Source organism: Cebus imitator, unplaced genomic scaffold (genome assembly GCF_001604975.1).
Source record: "Cebus imitator isolate Cc_AM_T3 unplaced genomic scaffold, Cebus_imitator-1.0 Scaffold508, whole genome shotgun sequence".
Classification (NCBI taxonomy): domain Eukaryota; kingdom Metazoa; phylum Chordata; class Mammalia; order Primates; family Cebidae; genus Cebus; species Cebus imitator.
Window position 1 is genome coordinate 1350809 of NW_016107823.1, and position 23883 is coordinate 1374691.

Sequence of the window (23883 nt, forward strand, 5' to 3'; positions counted from 1 at the left end):
CAGCCTTCAACTGATTGAATGAGGCTCACCCACATTATGGACGACAGTTTGCTTTACTCAAAGTCTACTGACTTACATGTTAATCACATCTAAAAAAAATACCTTTACAGCAACATCTTGTGTGACTAGTGTTGACCAAACAATGGACTACCATGGCGTAGCCAAGTGGACACAAAATAAACCATCACAAATGGCACTCTATTTTTTTGCCTTCATGATGGACCTGAACATCAAGCTATGACTCCTGGCTTGCTGTTTAAGAACTGTGTGTGTGTGTGTGTGTGTGTGTGTGTGTGTGTGTGTGTGTGTGTCTGTAATTAACTGTCTGAACTTTTACAGGGATCCCAGAAAGGAAGACCCAGTGGGCGTGTGGTCACGCAGTATCACTACACACAGTGGCCTGACATGGGAGTACCAGAGTACTCCCTGCCAGTGCTGACCTTTGTGAGAAAAGCAGCCCATGCCAAGCGCCATGCAGTGGGGCCTGTTGTCGTCCACTGCAGGTGAGTCTCAGAGATGTGCCTCTAAGCCCATAGAATTGCTTATACTTGCAAAAAGGAAATAAATGGAACAAAGCTGTTGCCAAAATGGGAATGAAGTCTTGAAGTGAGGGCGATGAAATTATATGTTAATTTTCATGAGTATTGATCACTAGGAAATGAACATGCCAGACTCAGAATTGGATTGCTGAGTATTTCTAAGCAGCACGTATTGTTTGATGCTGATTATTTTATTTGATTGTTCAATTGGATTTCAGCTTATTAACTATTTGAGGCAGGTGGAACGATGTTTTTGTTGTTAAACAAATATCTACCTCAACATATAACACCATGGGATAAAAATGTTTGGGATACAACCCCGTTCCTAGGAGTTAACCGTCCGTTTTAGAGTTATGATGCCAGGCTTGTATTACAGAAGCCAAAGCACACAGATTGTGAGAAATTTGGCAAAATATATTGAGTTGTTTTAAACATTGGGACCAGAATCCCTTTTTTATGTTCTGGAGTTTTTTTCTAATACATTACATTGAACGTTTTGTCAATTCATTGTTGCCAAGATTTTTTTAATTTCCAAGACTGGGTTGATAAATAGAAATAATGGTATTTCAATGAAAGAGGAAAAGTATGTTAAGCATCCTTATTTGATGTTTTAAGTTAAAATAATAATAGCAGTTAATATGTATTGAGTGATGACTGTGTGCCAAGCCTTATGATCACAAAGATCAAATTTGTTTCTATGTGAAGTATCATTATCAAAGCAGTGTGTTTTGACAGAAGCAAGTGTTTGCCTTTGATATATAGCTTATCTAACACATTCTAATTGCCATCTCCGGAGTTACATTTGAGAGACCCATCTTGAGGTTTTTTTAATCTGTTAGCCTGATGATAAACTGAGGAAAACAGGAAGATGCAAGAAAAATAGCACTGAAGGTCAGGGATTGTTTCCCAGCAAACGGAGAAGGACCAGGCTATTGTGCAGAGCAGGTGCTAATTTTCCACTCTAGCACTTCCTACTTGTCGGAACATTTGAAACGAATTCCTGTCTGTGAATTCTGTCCCTCCAGTAGGGGCTTTGAAGAAGTCGATAGATAATGGCCCTTTAGAAATAACTGAAGTCATGCTTTATTTCTCACAATCTCACTGAAATGATATTTTCAGCTAAAAGCTTTATCAAATTCTTTTTCCCATTAATGCAGAAACCTTTACAAACATGTCTACTTGGAAACATAGACCTAGGGACCTTTTCCTTTCAGAATTTGGTGAAGCTGATGCTTCCATTTTTGTCAGATTGAATGTCTGTTTGCCACACTCTGATACATAATATTTTCATTGTACAATACACAATGAATAATAAATATGGTTTTTGAACAATTAAAAATCTCCAACAGAAATAGGTTATTTTTCAATTAGACACATGACAAAAAATTGAAAGGGAACTTTTAAATTTCTTGTTTAAAGCATTGTGCTTAACTACTAAACCGATTACATTACTGAACTGCTAAATTTATTGTGAGACTCACTTGCTTGAGGAAGGAAGTTATTTTAATCAGCATGACAATCGGTAGTGATCTATGTTTCAAATTTATTTTATGCTTAATATTGAAGTATTTCTTTATTTGTGTTCTCTTTAGTGCTGGAGTTGGAAGAACAGGCACATATATTGTGCTAGACAGTATGTTGCAGCAGATTCAACACGAAGGAACTGTCAACATATTCGGCTTCTTAAAACACATCCGTTCACAAAGGAATTATTTGGTACAAACTGAGGTATGATTTTTAAAAAGATAACTTTATTCATCTAAGGTATGGAAATGTCACCAAAACGTAGGTGTATTCATCTCCTAGGACTATATAACAAAGTACTACAAACTAGGTGGCTTAGAACAACAAAAGCTTATTGTCTCACAGTTCTGGTGTCTGTAGGTCCATGCCCTTCCAGAATCCTCTAAAGAAGATTCTTCCTTGCCTCTTCCAGCTCCTAGTAGCCTCATGTATTTCTTGGCTTGTGGAAGTACAACTCCAGTGTCAGTCTTCACTTGGCTATCTCTTTCATTGAAATACCATTATTTCTATTTATCAACCCAGTCTTGGAAATTAAAAAAATCTTGGCAACAATGAATTGACAAAACATTCAATGTAATGTATTAGAAAAAAACTCCAGAAAATAAAAAAGGGATCCTGGTTGTTTAAAACAACTCAAATATATTTTGACAAATTTCTCACAGATTGTGCCCAAATTTCCCTCCTCTTGTAAGCATACCAGTCATCTTCCTCCTCCATTTGATCTCATCTTAACTACTTATACCTGTAACAAAGCTATTTACAAGCAAGATCACACTCTGAGTTACCAGTAGGCTAGAGCTTTAGTGTATATTTTTGGGGGAACACCATTCAACCCATAATACCAGTAACTGCAGCTATGTCATGAACAAGCCAGATAAATTTTGTCCCTCTTGTGACCCCAAATAGGAAATGTCTTAAAATGACACTGGTCATAGAGAAGATACAGCAAAAGTCTAATTAGAGTGGTCCACACACATCCCTGCTAGCAAAAATCTCAATTTGTTCATACACATAGTGGATTTTTTAAAATATATAAATTATGCTTAAATTATATCTATTTTAAGCCCGTATAGTTTACCCATAAGTGACACAGAACGTCAGCAAATCTGCATTTTATATTCACTGTTTCTAAATAAAAATGAACTTAAATGGAAAACTACAAATGGCAGCTTCAAAGCAATCAAAAACCTATGGCAGAGTGGGCTTCAAAACCAAACCAAACCAAACTTTCTTTCATCCATTATCCTCAGCAAACTTACACAGGAACAGATAGCCAAATACCACATGTTCTCACTTATAAGTGGGAGCTAAATGATGAGAACACATGAACACATGGAAGGGAACAAGATATACTGGAGCCTATCAGAGGGTAGAGGGTGAGAGGAGAGAGAACATCAGGAAAAATAACTAATGGACTAATAAGTACTAAACTTAATACCCGGGTGATGAAATAATCTGTACAGCAAACCCCATGATACAACTTTACCTATGTAACAAACCTGCACATGTACCCTGAACTTAAAATAAAAGTTAAAATATGATATTCTGGTCATATAAGACGAAGGAAAAGTCCCATATGTGAAGTATTAGAGAACTGTTAACAACTGTATATAAAATTGGGTTAAATTATATATGACAAGAGAAAAGAAGAGTTGGCCTTGCCAGAAGGGGTAGGCCCACCAGAAGTATAGAAATTAGGAAAGCCCTCCCACAAAGTGTAGCGGTGTCAAGTTTGAAGGATTGGCAGAGAGGACATCGCTTTGCCTTACCAACTCTTCCTGCCTCCTACCCTGTTGTGTATTCCCAACAATACACAATAAATGAAGAGGTAAGGAATGAGAAGATGTTCTTCCTCCCATGGCCCACTTCCTTTCCTCTGACTTCCTTCCAAGTCTAGTAAGCACTCTTCTGTGGGTCTCCCCCCATTCTGTAAAACTCTCCTCGTCTGTCAATGGAAAGTACTATGTTTGTAGCTAGATACATATGAGGAAAACTTGAAGCAATGTTTCTTGTCATTGTTTTTCCAGGAGCAATATGTCTTCATTCATGATACACTGGTTGAGGCCATACTTAGTAAAGAAACTGAGGTGCTGGACAGTCATATTCATGCCTATGTTAATGCACTCCTCATTCCTGGACCAACAGGCAAAACAAAGCTAGAGAAACAGTTTCAGGTGAGTCCTCTTGGATGTTACCAGAGAACCGAATGTCCCTGCCTCTTCTCATTTGAGTTGACAAGGTCATGTTGAGTGGGCAGTGTTAGTACAATGGCTTTGTATTTGAGCCATCATTGTTCCTTACTGTGGGCCACAGTGCCACATGGTAAATATCAAGGAGAAACATAATTCTGAGAAGCAAGAGGAAAAGTTCTCAGAAACCTTAAACTAAGTTTAATGCAAACTTGGTTGAGAAAAGAGGGGCATGGAGCATAACAGAATGAAAAGAAAGAACTTATAAAACAGAATATGTAAGTGCACTTTTTACTTTGAAAAAAAAAAAAAGCAGACCACTTAAACATGAGTGCTGTGGCTCAGGCTGTTCCTGATACTCTTTGGAAAAATCTGTGTCTCACTTGAAACCACTGGACCAGAGTAGTCCACACTGGAATAATAGCCTCTTCAACCCCAGTTTCTCCCCCTCACCCTGTCTCAAGGCCATAAGCCAGAGATGAGAGTGTGTTTTGTCCATATTGTACCTCCCACAATACCAGCTCTCTGAATTTCAGAAATCAGTAGGCAAAGAATTCAGAAAGCAGGTGTTACCAGACCTGCCAGCTGAGACCAAAGCATTTACAGAATCGCAGCTTTCCACAGCAAGGGGGCTGTGTTATTTGCTCTACATTGTTCCTGTGCTATCTGCTTACTTCTCAGAGTTCCTGAAGAAATAGGGCCAAATTCTGAAGAATGCGTATCTAGGAAGAATTTGGAAGACCTTAGAAAAGCCCAAGAGAGTTAACAAACCTTGAGATTTCACTTATTTTTCCTGCTTTGTTTCCCAGTCTTCAGCATAGAAGATGCTGGCCATCATGAATTCCTTGGGGCCTTTTGCCTTTTAAAAAACTGCCTTGTATGACTTTGGAGGTGTAAGAGAAAGACTGGGGTGAATACTGAGCTTAGAACCTATTGTCAGAAGTCATAAATGCTTATCTCAGTCATAAAAGAATGCCTCTTAGGGGGAAAAAGAGTATGCAGTTGGGTTTCAGATAATAAAGAAATGTTAAAATGTAATTAAGTTGTTAAGATATCTTTTCCCTAAATAAGTTACACACACACACACACACACACACACACACACGATATTACCCATTTCAACAAAATTCTCATTTAAATATGATTTGCCACTGTGTATTTATATAAAAAAAAGAGATATGACTTAAGCTAAATAATCCAGGATCAAAATGAAAATATGAGTTATAGGGTCAGAATTCAATTGAAAAGAGAGAGATTTTACTCTCTTTCCTGTTAACATCATAAATAGGTAAATGTATTTCTGTCTATGTGTTTGTACCATCCCATTAAATAGATATCTATTCGAGTTTGTCCATAGAAAAATTTCCTTAAAATAAATTGATTATCTGTTTATTTAACAAGTACTTATCAGACACCTACCAAATGCCAGGTTTTTGTGTTACTGGGTGCACACATGAAGTAGAAGATAAATAAATAAAGCACAGCCAGTTCCTTGTCTTACGGTGCCTGCAGTCTAATGGAAGATACAGGTAAGAAAACACAAACAGGCCAGGTGCAGTGGCTCACGCCTGTAATTCCTCTGTTTTGGGAGACCATGGTCAACAATTTGAGACCAGCTTGGGCAACAGAGCAAGACCCTGTCTCTACAAAAAGTTAGCTGGGTAGGTAACATAAGCCTGTAGTTTTATCTACTCAGGAGGCTGAGGTGAAAGAATTGCTTGCGCTCAGAAGTTCAAGATTACAGTAAGCTATGGTTGTGCCACTGCACTCCAGTCTGGGAGATAGAGTGAAACCCTGTAACTGAAAAAAAAAAAAAAAAAGAAAAGAAAAGAAAGAAAGAGATAAATAAAATAATGTGAAAATGCCATTATAAAGGTAAAACAGGGTGCTATAGGAGTACAGGTAAGGATGCAATTTACCAGGGAAGAATTGTATAAGATATATTTAAGAGTTAAACACAGGATTCGGTGATTCATTGGACATTGCAGAGAGAGAGGAGAGAAAAGACACATGATAATTACTCAGATTCTGCTTGGGCACTGGGAAAGTAGTGATGTCATTCACTATGATTGAGAATTCAGGAAGAGAAGGTGGTACATTCTTAAGGGGTGTTGTGAGGGAGAAGGTGGTGAGATATGTCTAAATCTACCTTATTTTTAGGTTCTTGGGAGATGTCCCAATAAATATGTGTATTTAGCAGTTGAATACTGGGTCTGAAGCATAAGAAAGAGGTCTGGCCTTAAGAAATGGATTAGGGAGTGATCAGCTTAGAGATGTTTCTTTGAAGCCTTGGAGTTGGTTAAGATAGCCAACTAAAAATGAAATGTCTAAGAAACATTAGAAAGGATTATCTAAGAAAATGTTTTAGTTAATCAATGAATGGCTAGGCCACAAAAGAAAGGGGGAAAAGTGGCATCAGAAGGTAGGAGAAAATTTGGGACAGTGGGATACACTAGATTCCAAAGGTAAATAATGTTTCATAAAAGAGGAAGTGAACAGAGATAGCAAGTGCTAATGACAAATCAAGTATGTTGGGAATCGAGGAGGCCATTGGATTTAGACATAAGTCATTGCGAACCTTTGTCTAAGAGCTATTTCAGGAAAGTATAGCATTGAAGCCAGATTACAGGGAGTTAAGGAGTAAATGGATTTGAGGAATTAATGACAATTATATAACTCTTTTAAAAAATTTACTCTATACAGAATGATTAAGATAACTGTAAGAAAACTTTGAGTTAGAGAGTAAGATGGGGGCGTGTTTATTTGGGGTTTCTTTGCTTATGTTTTAATGTGAGACGTGAGCTTCTTTAAAAACTAGTGAAAAGGGGATAATTGGAGTGTGCAGAGACCCTGAGTGGAACAAAGAGGCAGGAATTCAGGACACAGGTAAAGGAATTAGTGGTCGAAAGCAGTAAAATCTAAATGCATGTTCATAGTATTACACGTATAGGCTGGAGGCAGAGGGAGTACTCTAGAGTTTCTAGTCTCACTCTGTCACCCAGGCTGGAGTGCAGTGGCATAATCTCGGCTCACTGCAACCTTCCTCTCCCTGGATCCTTAAGTGATCCTCCTACCTCAGCCTCCTGAGTAGCTAGGACTATAGCAGGTGTACACAACCATGCCTTGCTAATTTTTTTTTCCTCATTAAACTTTTTTAATGGGTCTCAAAATTCTGTGACAAATTTTTGGTCAAGTTGTTTCCATTAAAAAGTACTGATTTAAAAAACTAATAACTTAAAACTGCCACAGGCAAAAAAGAAAACGAAAGTGGTCCACAAAACATCCTCCTTTACTTCTGAAGGTTTTACGATGCATTGTTATCATTAACCAATCTTTTACTACTAAACTTAAATGGCCAATTGAAACAAAGAGTTCTGAGACGTTCTTCCTCCACCACTGATTAAGACCGAGGTGGCAGGTATTAGGAATAATATTCATTTAGTCTTCTGAGCTTACTGGGCAGACTTGGTGACCTTGCCAGCTCCCACAGCCTTCTTGTCCACTGCTTTGATGACACCCACTGCAACTGTCTGTCTCATATCATGAACAGCAAAGCGACCCAGAGGTGGATAGTCTGAGAAGCTCTCAACACACGTGGTCTTTCCAGGAACCATATCAACGATGACAGCATCACCAGACTTCAAGAATTTAGGGCCATCTTCCAGCTTTTTACCAGATCAGCGACCAGTCCTTTCCTTCAGCTCAGCAAACTTGCATGCAATGTGAGCTGCGTGGCAATCTAGCACAGGGGCATAGCCAGCGCTGATTTGGCCTGAATGGTTCAGGATAATTACCTGTTTCCATTGGTGGGATGTTCTTGCTGTCACCAGCAATGTTGCCATGACAAACATCCTTGACAGACACACTCTTGATATTGAAGCCCACATTGTCCCCAGCAAGAGCTTCCCTCAAAGCTCCATGGTGCTTTGCAACAGATTTCGCTTCAGTTGTAATGTTGACTGGAGCAAAGGTGACCACTACCAGGTTTGAGAACACCAGTCTTCATTCAACCAACAGGAACAGTACCAAATAACACCAATTTTATAGCCATCCTGGAGAGGCAGGTGCAAGGGCTTGTCAGTTGGAGGAGTTGATGGTAGGGTGCAGTCCAGAGCCTCAAGCAGTGGGTTCCACTGGCATTGCCATCCTTATAGGTGACTTTCCAATCCTTGAACCAAGGCATGTTAGCCCTTGGCTCCAGCATGTTGTCACCATTCCAACCAGAAATTGGCACGAATGCTTCTGTGTCGGGGTTGTAGCCAGTTTTCTTAGTGTTAGTGCTAGCTTCCTTAGCGACTTCCTCCTATCTCTTCTGGCTGTCGGGTGGCTCAGTGGAATCAATTTTGTCAACACCAACAATCAGTTGTTTCACACCCAGTGTGTAAGCCAGAAGGGCATGCTCTTGGGTCTGCCCATTCTTGCAGGTACCAGCTTCAAATTCACCAACACCAGCAGCAACAATCAGGACAGCACATTCAGCCTGAGATGTCCCTGTAATCATGTTTTTGATGAAGTCTCTGTGTCCTGGGGCATCAGTGATAGTCACGTAGTACTTGCTGGTGTCGAATTTCCACAAGAAGATATCAATGGTGATACCACGTTCACGCTCGGCTTTCAGTTTATCCAAGACCCAGGTATACTTGAAAGAGCCCTTTCCCGTCTCAGCAGCCTCCTTTTCAAATTTTTCAATGTTTTTTTTTGTCGATGCCACTGCATTTGTAGATTAGATGGCCAGTAGTGGTGGACTTGCCCGAATCTACGTGTCCAATGACAACAATGTTGATGTGAATCTTTTCCTTTCCCATTTTGGCTTTTAGGGGTAGTTTTCACCATGCCTGTGTTCTGGTGGCAAACCTGTTGCAAAAATGCACCTTGCTAATTTTTAAAATATTTCTGTAGAGATGGGGTTTCACCATGTTGCCCAGCTGTTCTAAAATTCCTGAGCTCAAGCAATCTGACTGCCATGGCCTCACAAAGTGCTGGAATTACTCATGTGTACACTGCGCCATTGTACACATATTCTAAAATAAAACTGTTAGATGCAGGGGGAAAAGGGAGATAATTTCAAGGAGTCTATATCATATCAGTCATTTTCTCAGAATGTAATATAGTAAAATTTGGAAATTGACAATGAAAAGTTGCCCCCAAAATTTTGATACTTGGGCATTAAAATACCGTTTTTAATAATATACATTTTTAAGAGGAAATTATAAAATATTTAGAATTAAAGGTCAAAAGAAGTACTACATAATATTTTTAAAGTTTTAAAAATTAAATGGAAAATTAAAATGATTAAATAAAAATTTAACAAAACCAAATGTAGGTTCTGTCAAAAGGCTATTAAAATAGACAAACCTGCGTCCAGATTGATGAAGAGGGGGAGAAAATGTGAGTAAATAATATTGAGATTAAAAAATACAGATATAATTTACAAACATTTTTAAACACAAAAACATACTATTAACATATTTGTGGCAATATCTTTGAAAACCTATGTGAAATAAATAATTTATTATATGTTCTAAAATAACTAAAAGTGTATCATTGGATTGTTTGTAACACAAAGGGATAAATACTTGAGATGATGGATGCTCCATTTGTCCTCATGTGATTATTTTGTATTGTATGCCTGTATCAGATAGCTCATGTTTTCCATAAATATTACACCTATTATTACATCCAAAGAAATGAAAAATTAAAAAATTAAAGGACAAATATAATAAAAATACATTAAAATATATATGGAAAATTTAACTAGCTTAATAACCATTAAAGAAATCAAATCAGTTGCCTAAAATCCCACCTTCAAAGTATAACAAGTTCCAAAAGAATTTAATGTCACATTTTACCAATTTTTAAGGAACAGAAAATTCCAAATGTTAGCATTAAAAAATCCAGGTGGAAAACTAACCCAGCTATGTTATTGGACAAATATGCCTTTGATTCCAAAACTGAACAAAGACAGAATAAGACACTTATAGGCCAGTATCAATAATCTTATTTCAAACAGCAACTCAAATCCAGCAGTGTATTTCTTTAATATCATGAGCAATTAGAGTTTGTAGGGTTTATTCCAAAAATGAAATGATGGTTTAACACTGGAAAATATGAATAGATTTACATAGAGGAACATTATGACCCTGTCAATTAATATAGGAAAAGTAGTCAATACAATTCTATATTGTTCATTAAAAAAAAAAAAAAAAACCTCTTAGTAGACCAGAAATAGAAGAAAGCTTTCTTAGCCTTTGAGAAAGTATTTATCCTAAAACTACAATAAACATCGCATATAAAAATTACAATTGGAAATGTTCACAGTAGATTCATGAAAATATAAGGAATGTCAATTATTGGCACTATTATTCAACATTATCCTGGAAGTTGGATTAAACTAGAAAGAGGTAAAAAGGTAGGAAAGGATTTACAGATAGACAATATGACTACCTACAAAGAATATCAGGAGAAACAAAATGGAAAATAATCATCTTTTATTAGAGTTCAACAAACATACATAAAAATCAATAGCACTGTTATTTGTTAGTTTTGAGTGATTAGAAAACATATTAGAATAAAAAAGAACCCAATCATTAACAACAACAACAAAACTTCCTCATCTCAAAAAATACACTTACCAAAATGTGCAGTAAATAATACAAAGAAATTTATAAAATGAATTGAAAAAGCATAAAATTATGTCCAAATAAAATATAAATGTTGATACATGGAAATATTAAGATATTGCTTCTCCTTAAATTGACTCTAGAAGTCATTGCGTATCAATCAAATTTCCAGCAGGATTTTTCATGGAAAATGTAGAACAGATTTTAATTTAGCATGTAAAATTAAAGGGCCAAAATATACTTAAAAGGAAATTATAAATAGTAAAAAGGAAATTATAAGTAATAGAAGAATTCTGTTGTACTGTATATGGAAGACTTATGGTGTGATACAATAGTATTGGAAAATGAAAGAATCTAGCGGAGGAATGATGCATTTGAGGAAATCAGTTATATGGCAGAGATGACATTACATATCTGCGAAGAAACAGAAGACTTATCTTTAAATAACATTGGGAAATTTTTCATGTCAAAATTAGTAACATTGTATCTCTACCACTCTTCAAACACTAAAATGTATTCAAAATGGATTAACTACCTAAAGGTGAAAACAAACCTTTATAACTATTGTAAGATCATTTTAGAAAAGAAAATATTGGGTTGGGCGCAGTAGCTGACACCTGTAATCCCAACACTTTGGGAGGCCAAGGCAGGTGGATTGCTTGTGCCCAGGAGTTTGAGACTAGCCTGGGTAATGTGGTGAAACCCCGCTTCTACAAAAAATACCAAAATTAGCCAGGTGTAGTGGTGCACACCTGTAGTGCCAGTCACTTGGGAGGCTGAAGCAGGAGGATCTCATGAGAATAAGAGGTCAAAGTTTCATGCACTCCAGCCTGGGCAAGAGAATGGGGACCTGTCTCAAAAAAAGAAAAGAAAGGAACAGAAAGGAAAGGAAAGGAGAGGGGAGAAAATAAAATATATTGGAAAGCATCTCTTAATAACTGCAGGATAGAGAAGGACTTCTTAAGTAAAATCATAATTTGCAGAAAACTATAAAGAAGAAAAATAAATTGACTTTAAATCTCTCTGTGATTAAAGAAACTGAAGACATTTCCAACTTTTTACACGTTATAGATTTGCATTCCTACAATGAGAACTCCCTACAAATTAATTAAGTGGCAATGAAGTAAAAACATGAAAAGGCAACCAAGGAGGATATCTTAATGACTAATGAACACTAAAACTTTACAGTTTTACAGAAATTAAGACAATGTGAATCAAAACCATGATATACTATTTTTCATTTATCCGACTGTCAAAGTTAAATACTGATGAATCCTAATGCTCTATAGAAACCGTCACTCGTGTGCACATTAAGAGACATACAGGAGATGTGCATAGCCTTAAAACTATACAATACCAAAATACTGCAAATACCCAAACATTAACTAGTTAAGGAATAAACAGAATGTAGATTATTTGTGTAATGGAGTAGTAACCGAAGGAATAAATAAAATTGAATTATATGCATATATACCCACACACACACACACGATATAATTTGCCTCCAAACATCTGTGTGAGATTTAAATAGAGGAAATGGAGGTTGCACATCTATAAGCCATAAGGAACATTCTCTCAATGCTAAAAGAATAACTAGAGATTTCTTTGCTTCTTCTAACTCTTCCCCTAGTGTAAAATGTAGATGCTCCAGGAAGTTTACTAAAGCAAGGTTTAATTCAAGAAATTATTGGAAAATATGTCATATATATTTTTTAGTCAGTATCTTATCTTGATTGGGGTGTGTGTGTGTGTGTGTGTGTGTGTGTGTGTGTGTGTGTGTATGGGTATGTTTGATTATTTGGGGGACTTAAATGAAAGAACCTATATATTTTTTTACTCTCTTGTCCAGCTCCTGAGTCAGTCAAATATACAGCAGAGTGACTATTCCACAGCCCTAAAGCAATGCAACAGGGAAAAGAACCGAACTTCTTCCATCATCCCTGGTAAGTTATGTTTAACCTTGAAAAGACAACTTTTTAAAAATAATAAAAGCCTTGTAGGCAATTTGGCAATATTTGCCTACCTTTGGACAAATGGAGCACATTCAAATATTTCTAATTTTGTCTGATATGTAACTGTCACAAAGGACTCAGAAACCCTTTAAGTCTCATCTAAAAATGCAAAATGTATAGAAAAATCAGCTTACAGATCAGAGACCTTCAACTTGAAAAATGCAGCTATATTTCACTTCTGGCATGGGAGAAATATGTTTCAATGCTGTGAACATGTTTTTTTTTTTTTACAATGAATGTTCTGTGTTCCAGTGGAAAGATCAAGGGTTGGCATTTCGTCCCTGAGTGGGGAAGGCACAGACTACATCAATGCTTCCTACGTCATGGTAAGTCACAGAAGTCACTGCGTTACAGGGATCAAAACCAGAATGGGCTTCCAGAAGCAGAGGCTGCAGGCATAGGCAATATGATCGGTAAATATAAGTCAAATGTCTTGACTGCAAGCCCACAGTCTGCAGCAACAATTGAAGTAACAGCATGCTTTTATGTGTGCTGGGACTGAAGAAACCTCACGCAAGACAAATTACTAGATGCAGGAACACAGAAACTCACCATTCAGGGCTGATGAATAGATATAAAACTTATACCTGCTTATCTAAAAGGCTTTATTTCCTTTACTGAGACAGAGTTCCTGAGCAAATCCAGGATTTACTGGCTTCAGCAAAGCCCAACCTCACTGACATCGCCACTCCAGGTTTGCAGCATGACTCACCCTGGAAACTGGGTTTGTTACGGAACCTGGATTTCTAAAGATACAATGCTCTTCTTCTGCATTTAGGTCTTCTTGTGAGGGATGAGAGCTTTAGTAGCTGTTGTGTGACCTTCATTAACATTTTAGGTCAATTAATCACAGAGCTTGGCTTCAGATGAAAACCTCCTAATTCGTATTCCAAAACTTCTGTTCTATTTATCCAACAAAGAAAATATTAAGGAATATCTATGCAGGAAACATGGGGATGTGGTAGTGGCATCTAAATACATTTCACATTTTGAATGAGCCAATGGGTGATAGGAATGGGATCTGAAAGCAAGAGGGGCTAGAAGAGCCAGGATTTTAGTAACAGTATAAACATCATGATTAATCCAATAGCTCTAGCTTCTAGGTGTCTGTAGCAAAGTATGCAAGGTGTCTCCCTGGTTCCTCTCTTATAGAGGCAACCAAGGTGTCTGGACACCAAAGTGCGAAATGTAAATCTCCTGTAGATTTCCACTCTCCATAGAGTAAGAGACACTATCCACAAAGCAGTTTGGTAAGTAAGTCTACTTAGAGGTGTGTTTTGAATGAAATTGTTCAAGTTACTCTGTCAGCTTAGCTGTTAGCTACCATCCTCAGTGGCCACCAGAGGCCCAGTGGAAAAAGCACCAGTATAGGATCCACCTGCATGGGTTCCGTTGAGCAGTCTCCCCTGAAGTCTTCAATGACAGACCCACAGTATGAAAGTTTGGAGTTTTTAGTATTTTATGGACCCTGAGGAGTTCATGGCACTGGAGGCAACATGCATACAGCTTAGGCGGAGCAAGCAGGGAAAGAGAGAAAAGAACCCATAGACCTTTATTGGGTTCAGGGCATTATCCAAGCAGGTTTTCCATGGGGAGTTTTACTTGATGGGTTTAAAGCAAGAAAGCACAAGTCTCAGAAAATCACATAGTGACTTACAGGTATTTACTCTGACATATCTGCAGAGTCCATGTGGGTGTGAGGGTCAGTGAGGCCAGCCAGGCAGGCTGTATCTAGCTGTTCCATAGTGAAATAGTCACTATGAAGCAGTTTTGTAAGTTAGATACCTGGATCTATAACTTAAGGGAACTGGGGGATGGGAAGATGTAGAACTGGAAATTGTATTAAGGGTGACTGAACCCCTTTTCTGGCATGAGACAGTTCAACTTATATTTAAAAGGAATGCCAAGACAACATAAAAACCATAAACATTCAGTACAAGATGATCGGTAACCTTGAATACTATGTCTGACTTCTTAAGGCAAACGTGGGCACAACACTTAACTTCTAAATCCTCAGTTTAATCATCTGTAAAGTAGAGATCATAGTTCCTATCTCACAGCACTGCTGTGAGGAACAAACGATGAAAGAGAAAGAAAACACACAGTGCCACACCTAATATAGGAAGTGCCCAGTAGGCGTTAGCTCTAATTGTATTACTGCAGATGGACAAAATCTGCAATTCAAAAGTCTATTTTGACTTAAGGACCATTGATGTATAAATATTTATCTGAATGTTTGAAGGCATACGCCAGTGTTGTACATCTTCTCTTTGGTTTTGTAGGGCTATTACCAGAGCAATGAATTCATCATTACCCAGCACCCTCTCCTCCATACCATCAAGGATTTCTGGAGAATGATATGGGACCATAATGCCCAACTGGTGGTTATGATTCCTGATGGCCAAAACATGGTAAGTCTGTTAGACCACTTTTGGGTATTTCTTTACAGGGGAATATCAGGTTACAAATAGCCAGAAGTCCAGCATACAAACAAGCAAAGTAATTTTGTTTTTAACTTATAAATAATGTAATTGAAGTCATACCTTTTGTCTACTGTTGAGCTTGGTCTCATTGTACAATCTCCTAGGTCAAACTGATGAATAAAAGTTTTAAATTAAAATAGATTTAAATTAACTTAAATGTATGTGTTTTGCGACATTGCTTAAGAAAATAGAATCACAGCCATGAATGAAATCAATCTATATGCTTCTATTTGCATTTTCAAAATAAAATGTATTGGAATATTTAGAGATTTCCTGAGTTCAAGGTGGTCTCTAATTTTTTTTTAAAGACCAAGTTAGAATAAAGTGAATTCCTAGTATAGAAAGGAGTTTTTTCGTATGAGAAAAGCAGGGATATCCATCCCCCTTTTCATGTGTTTGGATAACCCAAAGAGTAAAATAAAGTAAATGTTTCATTTCCGATTTACATGTTTCCTTAGCTTTGATATTCAGTCCTCGTCTATAAAATTATTGTGTGACCATTACTCATGAGGCTAGAAGTTTCTGAGCTCTTAAAATTACTTGAGTCTTCTCTACTCAGTTGTCAGTTACAAAAGCAGCAAGCTTATCATTGCTGTTGATAAATTAAGAGCATAAAATAATAAAGCAATAGTTTGGGTTCCTAAGTGTGATGTTTTATTCATCAATCTAGTTGAAGGCACCAGGAAGACTTTAAGAGTAAATATTCAGATTCAAAGAAAAATTTGAGTTGAAATTTCTGTGCCAATTAATTAACTTTATTTCACAACCTGACTTATTAGGCATTGTAGTTAAATCTAGACTCTTCTTTCATTTGTACTCCTCCAGGCAGAAGATGAATTTGTTTACTGGCCAAATAAAGATGAGCCTATAAATTGCGAGAGCTTTAAGGTAACTCTTATGGCTGAAGAACATAAATGTCTATCTAATGAGGAAAAACTTATAATTCAGGACTTTATCTTAGAAGCTACACAGGTAAGGATATAAGTTAAATGACACTATTTTCATCTTAAACACATGTTAAACATATTCTGACCTAAGGATGTTTCCTAGAAATGAAAAGCATGATTCTGATTTTTTCCCAACTGAGACAATTACCCAAATAATCAAATTACCTTGTCACTTTCATTTTCAAAATGGTGTAGAATCATTAAACAATTAATCAGTAATACATCATTCCTGAATTTTACACACACAGGAAATCAAAGCTTTTTTACTCCAGATTAATGGTTGACAGAACTTAGGTGGAAAATAAACACAGTAAAAGAATAAATTTATTAATTCTAATTCCCATGTTTTAATATAAGCCCTCACCTTGTAGTCTCTTAAGTGAAATGGGAGAAATACTACCTACTGAAACTTACTATTCTCTACCAATGTAGAAAGTTGATGAGTGGGCCAGGCCTGGTGGCTAACATCTGTAATTCCAGCATTTAGGGAGGCCAAGGTGGGTGGATCACGAGGTCAGGAGATTGAGACCATCCTGGCCAACATGGTCAAAACACGTCTCTACAAAAATACAAAAAATTAGCCAGGTGTGATGGTGTATGTCTGTAGTCCCAGCTACTTTGGAGACTGAGGTCAAAGAATCACTTGAACCCAGGAGGGAGAGATTGCAGTGAGCTGAGATCATGCCACTGCACTCCAGCCTGGTGACAAAAAAAAACAAAAAAAAAAAAAAAAAAAAAAAAAAGAAAAAGAAAAAAAAGGTAAAAGTAAAAGTTGATGAGTGATAGTGATGTAATAAGTTGTTAAGTGAAGTGCTTCAAAAGCATGCCGTACAATAACCTAGGAATATTTTACTAAGGTCTTGGTTGTCTATCACACAAGATACTCTTGTTATCTACAATATAATATATTGCTTTACTAAACTCTTAATTATGTGCAAATACCTATTATTGAATCCTTTGTCAATAATTATTTACATAAAACTATAGTAAAATACTAAAAGATACTAATAATGATGTCTAAGACATGTGAGTTTCAGAGTATCTTCTCAATTTGACAAAGATTATATCATGTTCTAAATGTTTTGAATGTTTCACTTTTCCCTAGTTTTGAAAACTAGTACATATATGGTATACAAGAAGATGCTTTATTCCCTAGAACATTTAGATGACCAAAACATATGAACTTGACAATACAAATAACACAATATAAACAGTATGGCTGTAGAATAGTATCATGAACATGCTGATTTCAGTGCCACAGATGAGCAGTGTGGCCTTGGGAAAGTGACTTCGGTTCCTTGTTTGTAATATGAGGGGCAGGAACTAGAAGGCTCCTAAGGTCCCTGAGAGCTCTTAATATTCCATTGTAATTTCTACCTGTGATTATTCCCTGACCACTTTAGTAGCAGCCANTTCCCAATTAGTAAGAAAGCTTATTACAAGAGTAATAATCATTAGATACCTATTATCTTGTCACACCCATTGTCTTGATTACCAGTCATGTTTAAGATCTTGCCCGGCATTGGGAAATCAGCACCGTTTTTCTCCTAGTATTATGCAGAAAATAAACTAGATAGTAAAGATTCCTGATTGATCCCAATTCAGTACGTCTCATTTATGTAAATCAGCTATCATGGCCAATTTGATAATCCAGGAGCCCAACTCAGGTATGGACAGTACTTCTATAACAATGGTCAAAAAAGAAGGAAAGACTAAAGTGGACAGTTTCATTAACTTCAGACATTTTTAGGCACTTTGCCCAAATATCACAGCATTTGAGGTTGGTAGACAGGTGAAGGTCTATTCTACTGAGCTCAAAAGCTAGGGGCCTTTTACTTATTTATTTGTTATAAGTACTATTTTTAAGAATTTATTAAATATTAGATATATTTAAGTTGTTTATATGATATGTGCAAGGTTGAAAAACGTTGTAATAAATTACTGTTACCCACCAATGACTTTAAGAAATAGAACATGGATTAGCAATATCAGTTCGGTCATTCATATAATTTATATATGTATGTTCATGTTCTTGGACATATATTTTATTCCATTGGTCACTTTGTTTATCCCTCAGCCACAATGGCAGTGTTTTACTTCTTATAGCTTAGAGTAATTCTTGATATCTGATAAGTTAATTTCCTCTATTGTTTTCCATCTGTATTAGTATGTTGGCTATTTTGGCCCTTTGCACTTTCATGTAAAAATTAGTTTCTGCTACTTGTTTTTAAATGTTGTTTTTTTTTTTTTTTTTTTTTTTTTTTACAGTCTCTCCCTGTGGGCTGCACTTGAGGGACCTCGTCTCCACTAAAAATTTAAATGTTTTTTTTTTTTTTTTTTAAATACACTTTTGGTAGCTGCGGTTCAGAGGTTTAAGGGATTTAATCAAGTCATAGTCATTGGTCACTTAAGAATCAGAATTGGGATCCGAGTTGAACCTGGATCTCCACCTCCTTGCCAGCGTTTTCTCCACTGTGTCATGCAATCTCCTGCTTTTACTTAAGCCTGAAGATTACTGACATATGAAGAAAGTATATGCTATTTTCAAAACAAATTTTAACACCAATGATTTCCTTTTATATATTTGAATTTAGTAGTGCAAATACATCTTTGGTACGTAGTTTCATGGTTTGTAAGCATTGACATATTTCACATTCAGATAGTTAATTTTTAGAATGAAGAAAAGAAATTACATCTTTTGATCCTACTGAGTAAATCTATGCATGGTAAATGTGGCATCACAACAGTTTCTTCCTTCTATGATGAATGTACCACAACTACTGCTGCTCACTCATGCCTGCCATTAGGTTTTATTACCTTACTGTAATTCCTGATTTTCCTCAATGATTCCACTCATGGTAAACTGTCACTCACTAACATTACTTTGTTTTTTCTTCTTATAGGATGATTATGTACTTGAAGTGAGGCATTTTCAGTGTCCTAAATGGCCAAATCCAGATAGCCCCATTAGTAAAACTTTTGAACTTATAAGTGTTATAAAAGAAGAAGCTGCCAATAGGGATGGGCCCATGATTGTTCACGATGAGTAAGTTCCACAAGTTACCTTGTTTCACACCTGCACATTCTCTGGCCATATGTATATTTCTGTTGTCTTCAGACAAACCTAATGCTTTGGACCCACTGTGATGATTGAGCCATGATGGATTATCAGCATCCTATCAATAAAGTTAACCCAGAATATCCTTTTTTTTTTTTTTTTTTTGACTTGAAGTCCCTGTTGAAGACAGAATGGGTTCATGATCACAAGCATCTGCTCTTGCATTTGATGCTGAGAACACTTTGTATAATAAGTCACTGTTTTAGCAGTGAAAATTATACAGGAGCCAACCAGAGGCATTTTTCAGTCATTGATTTCCTGGCTTAGAAGTGAAATTGATACAGTTTTTATTTATAAGAAACAAGAAACGTTATCCAATAAAACTTTCCAGGATTCCATTATAAACAAATAAAAAATGCATATGCTAAACTTATGTTTTTTAATATATATATAATATAATTTGTTATATTTGTATTTATACATTTATATTATACATGTATTATACATGTATTTATATCATACTCCCAGTTAGGTTATTTTTTATTATTGCCAACCGCTTTCATAGTATACAAACAATAAACCATAAGCAAATATTAAACTTCTGTAAAGTATGCCACTACTAATATCATGAACACTTGGCAGTATTTCAGATTAAATCACAGCTCTTTGTGCAAAAAGTGAAGAGAGACAATTCATTAAAAGTTTCATGTTTTTGCTGCAAAATTGTCAAGACTATGTGCTTTGTAATTTTCTAAATGTGAGTGTTTGGTGCATCTCAATGGAGTCTTTGTTCCTTTCCCTTTTTTTACAAGGCACGGAGGAGTGACTGCAGGAACTTTCTGTGCTCTGACAACACTTATGCACCAACTAGAAAAAGAAAATTCCATGGATGTTTACCAGGTAGCCAAGATGATCAATCTGATGAGGCCAGGAGTCTTTGCTGACATTGTAAGTAATAAGGCAGTGAACCAAATTTTTCACTGAGAGAGTACTACTAATTTCCCAGAGGCTGCTGAAATCTCAGATTAACTGATAACATCAGCATGTAGTGTTCAAGCTGAATTACAAGTCCACAATCCATAGAACAATAGACATCTAAAATTTATCCTTCAGAAAATTTATGGCAAAATTTTTAAATCTCATGTTTGCCTTTCTGTGTAATAGTAAACAATGCAAATAGTCCAATTGGAGAAGCTTAGGTGAACGTAGAAGTCATAGGCTTATCTTCAGCTCCTTGGTCTGTTTAAGGGCCTTATAAAGGAACCTTCTTTAAAGCTCCAGCCTAGACCAGTTGGCAAGAGGTCAAGGTAATCTTCGTGCACATACACTGCAGAGGAGACCCTATTAAAAGTCTCATTCGGGGAAGCTGAGTTGGATCAAGCTTGTGCTGTGTGAAACTGCTTTCTGGAGATGGACACTTCGTGAATGCATTTAATGATGCACTGCTTCACATGTAGGCCTAATGGTTTTTGGCTATGATGCTGCTCATTGGCTCGGGTTCTCTGTAGCTGCCTCTTCCCAAACTGCCTGAGATGGCATCTGTAAGAGAAAAACTGTTTCATTCTTCTGTGTGCCACGACTTTGAGACCACAGTAGAGCAGGTACTTACCTTTGCTTATAGCAGAGCATAGGACCGGTCGGGCTGATAGAATGTGAAATTCCTCTTATTGGTGAAGAGTTTATATTGTGAAGGACAGCATTCTCCATGGGTCCCAGGCTGACAGTACAGTCATTTCTGAGACCTGTCCATAAAGAGGCAGACCCAGTGGACTTTCTAACAAGTAGAGAAAAAAGAAGAAACTTGTTTCTGAGTGAGTTACTGGTGCCTAGTGTCAAACGGTTTCCCCTACGAGTTAACAGAACCCTGTCACATCACCTTCTGATTTCATGAAGTAAATGAATAAAAAGAAAGTGCTTATTATTGGCAAATGTATGTAGGTTAATTGTCTAGGTCAGTGAATGGTTTGGCAATTGCAAAATTAATTTAATCAAAAGAGACGTCAGTATAGGTTGTGTACGTCTGCTGAGTATAACAATGCCCTTAACACATTGTCCTTTCATGAACAGTGCTGAAGTGTGTCCAAAACTATTCCTTCTTTTTAAAAATATATGTCTTCACTGAGCTTCCTATTTATAACTTCCCATCTTCTGTTCCCCAGGAGCAGTATCAGTTTCTCTACAAAGTGGTCCTCAGCCTTGTGAGCACAAGGCAGGAAGAGAATCCGTCCACCTCTCTGGACAGTAACGGTGCAGCACTGCCTGATGGAAATATAGCTGAGAGCTTAGAGTCTCTAGTTTAACACAGAAAGGGGTGGAGGAACTCACATCTGAGCACTGTTTCCTCTTCCTAAAATTAGGCAGGAAAATCAGTCTAGTTCTGTTATCTGTTGACTTCCCATCACCTGACAGTAACTTTCATGACATAGGATTCTGCTGCCAAATTTATATCATTAACAATGTGTGCCTTTTTGCAAGACTTGTAATTTACTTATTACATTTGAACTAAAATGATTGAATTTTACAGTATTTCTAAGAATGGAATTGTGGTATTTTTTTTCTGTATTGATTTTAACAGAAAATTTCAATTTATAGAGATTAGCAATTCCCAACTACAGAAAATGTTTGTTTTTAGTGTCAAATTTTTAGCTGTATTTGTAGCAATCATGAGGTTTGCTAGAAATATAACTTTTAATACAGTAGACTGTAAATAAAACACTCTTCCCTATGATATTCAACATTTTACAACTCAGTATTCACCTAAAGTAGAAATAATCTGTTACTTATTGTAAATACTGCCCTAGTGTCTTCATGGACCAAATTTATATTTATAATTGTAGATTTTTATATTTTACTACTGAATCAGTTTTCTAGTTCTGTGTTATTGTTTAGTTTAATGATGTAGTTTATTATCTGGTCTTACTCTACCAGTCTTCTGACATTATATTGTGTTATCTAAGTCATTAACTTTGTTTCAGCATGTAATTTTAACTTCTGTGGAAAATAGAAATAAGTTTTCTGTGGAAAATTGAAATAAGTTTTTATGAGAATAACACCTTACCAAACATTGTTCAAATGGTTTCTATCCAACGAATTACAAAAATAAATATAAATATTGCCATCAATTTGTGGTTTGCTTCGGAGCATTGTGCTGAGGCGTTTGTGGCAAAAATTGTGGACCTGGGACCCCCTATGATGATGGCAGCAAAAAAAAAAAAGCTAGTAGGATGGGACAAGGTTTAATGGGACAGGGTTTAGAGCAGTAGGTCTCAAACTGTGCATTGAGGTACACAGGAAAGTCACAAAACTTTCCATTTGTGAGGACAACACAGCAACATGTACAGATACTGCACAAACTTTTACTATTGAATTATTTGAACTTAACTACTTAATGAACAGAACAATTATGTGTTTGTTTTGGCTTGGGAAGTGCTATGATCTGAATATTTGTGTCTCCCCACAATTTATCCCCTCACCCTCAAGGAGATAATATTAGGAAGTAGGACCTTAGGGAGGTGATTAGGTCATGAAGGCAGAGCTCTCATGAATGAGATTAGTGTCCTTATGAAAGAGGCCTGAGCAAGACCCCTCACTCTTTTTGCTGTGTGAGAGTGTGATGAGAAGACAGCTGTCTCTAAGAAAGCAAGCCCTCACCGGATATCGAATCTGCTGGCACCTTGATCTTGGAACTTCCCAGCCTCCAGAAGTGTAAGAAATAAATCTACATTGTTTATAAGTCACCACATTTATGGTATTTTGTTACAGCAGTCTGAATAGACCAAGACACAGAATTATGAAAATGTTACTGATGAAATAAGAGCATCAGGTACCAAGAAATGTTGGGAACTTCAGGTTTAGAAATTAGTTGGGAGTTAGAAGTAGGCAGATTTGCTAGTCAGAGACTCTAATATTAAAGCAATGGTCAAGCTAAGCAGGAGATTGGAAAAGACAGACAAGGACCAGGAGGTAAATCATTCCAGAATGGAAAAAGAGAAGAAGACCCATGTTGAGGCAAATCATCAAGATCCAAGAGCCACATGGAACTGAAATGCAGGCAAACGGAATCATTAGTCAGGCAGGCTTGGATGCTTGCAGCAGTCCCCTACCTCAGCCAGGAGTGTTTTATAGTACTGCCGGCAAAGGAGCACTGGTTCCTAAGGATGCTCTCAGCTCAGGGCCCAGAACAGGAAGCCAGAGAAATTTTGTTTAAATTAGTGGCTCTCAAAGTATAATTCCCAGATTTGTAGCTTCAACAAAACCAGGAGTCTAGTTAGAAATGCAAATTTCAGATTCCCATCCCAGATCTAGCTGTCAGAAACTCCGGGGACTAGGCCCAACAATGTAATGCATGCCTAAGTTTCAGAACCATTGCTCTATAGCAAAAACACTTCAGGGAGCCTCCAGTTACCTCAAGCAATATCAAGAAATTTTTACCATGTTCTTAGAGTTAAAATTAATTAGCTTTCCTTTATATGGGAACTTTTCTTTTAAAGCAATAATCATGGGGGCTATGA

At 36.8% G+C, this 23883-nt stretch overlaps 1 protein-coding gene across 4 annotated transcripts in view; it reads left to right on the forward strand.

Annotated features, from left to right (window-relative positions):
* The window catches only part of PTPRZ1 (protein tyrosine phosphatase receptor type Z1), a 190944-nt gene extending 168450 nt beyond the window's left edge, over positions 1-22494 (forward strand). For 3 of the 4 annotated variants that reach the window (XM_017513886.2, XM_017513889.2, XM_017513890.2), the window contains 10 exons: positions 340-503; positions 2132-2267; positions 4091-4237; positions 12722-12815; positions 13137-13210; positions 15167-15295; positions 16193-16339; positions 19218-19360; positions 20185-20320; positions 21532-22494. In XM_017513886.2, coding sequence (XP_017369375.1) covers positions 340-503; positions 2132-2267; positions 4091-4237; positions 12722-12815; positions 13137-13210; positions 15167-15295; positions 16193-16339; positions 19218-19360; positions 20185-20320; positions 21532-21672 — 1311 coding nt within the window. In that variant the 3' untranslated portion in view covers positions 21673-22494. The remainder of the gene's footprint in view (positions 1-339; positions 504-2131; positions 2268-4090; positions 4238-12721; positions 12816-13136; positions 13211-15166; positions 15296-16192; positions 16340-19217; positions 19361-20184; positions 20321-21531) is intronic. The other variant, XM_017513887.2, reaches the window with a different exon arrangement.
* The last annotated feature ends 1389 nt before the right edge of the window (positions 22495-23883 follow it).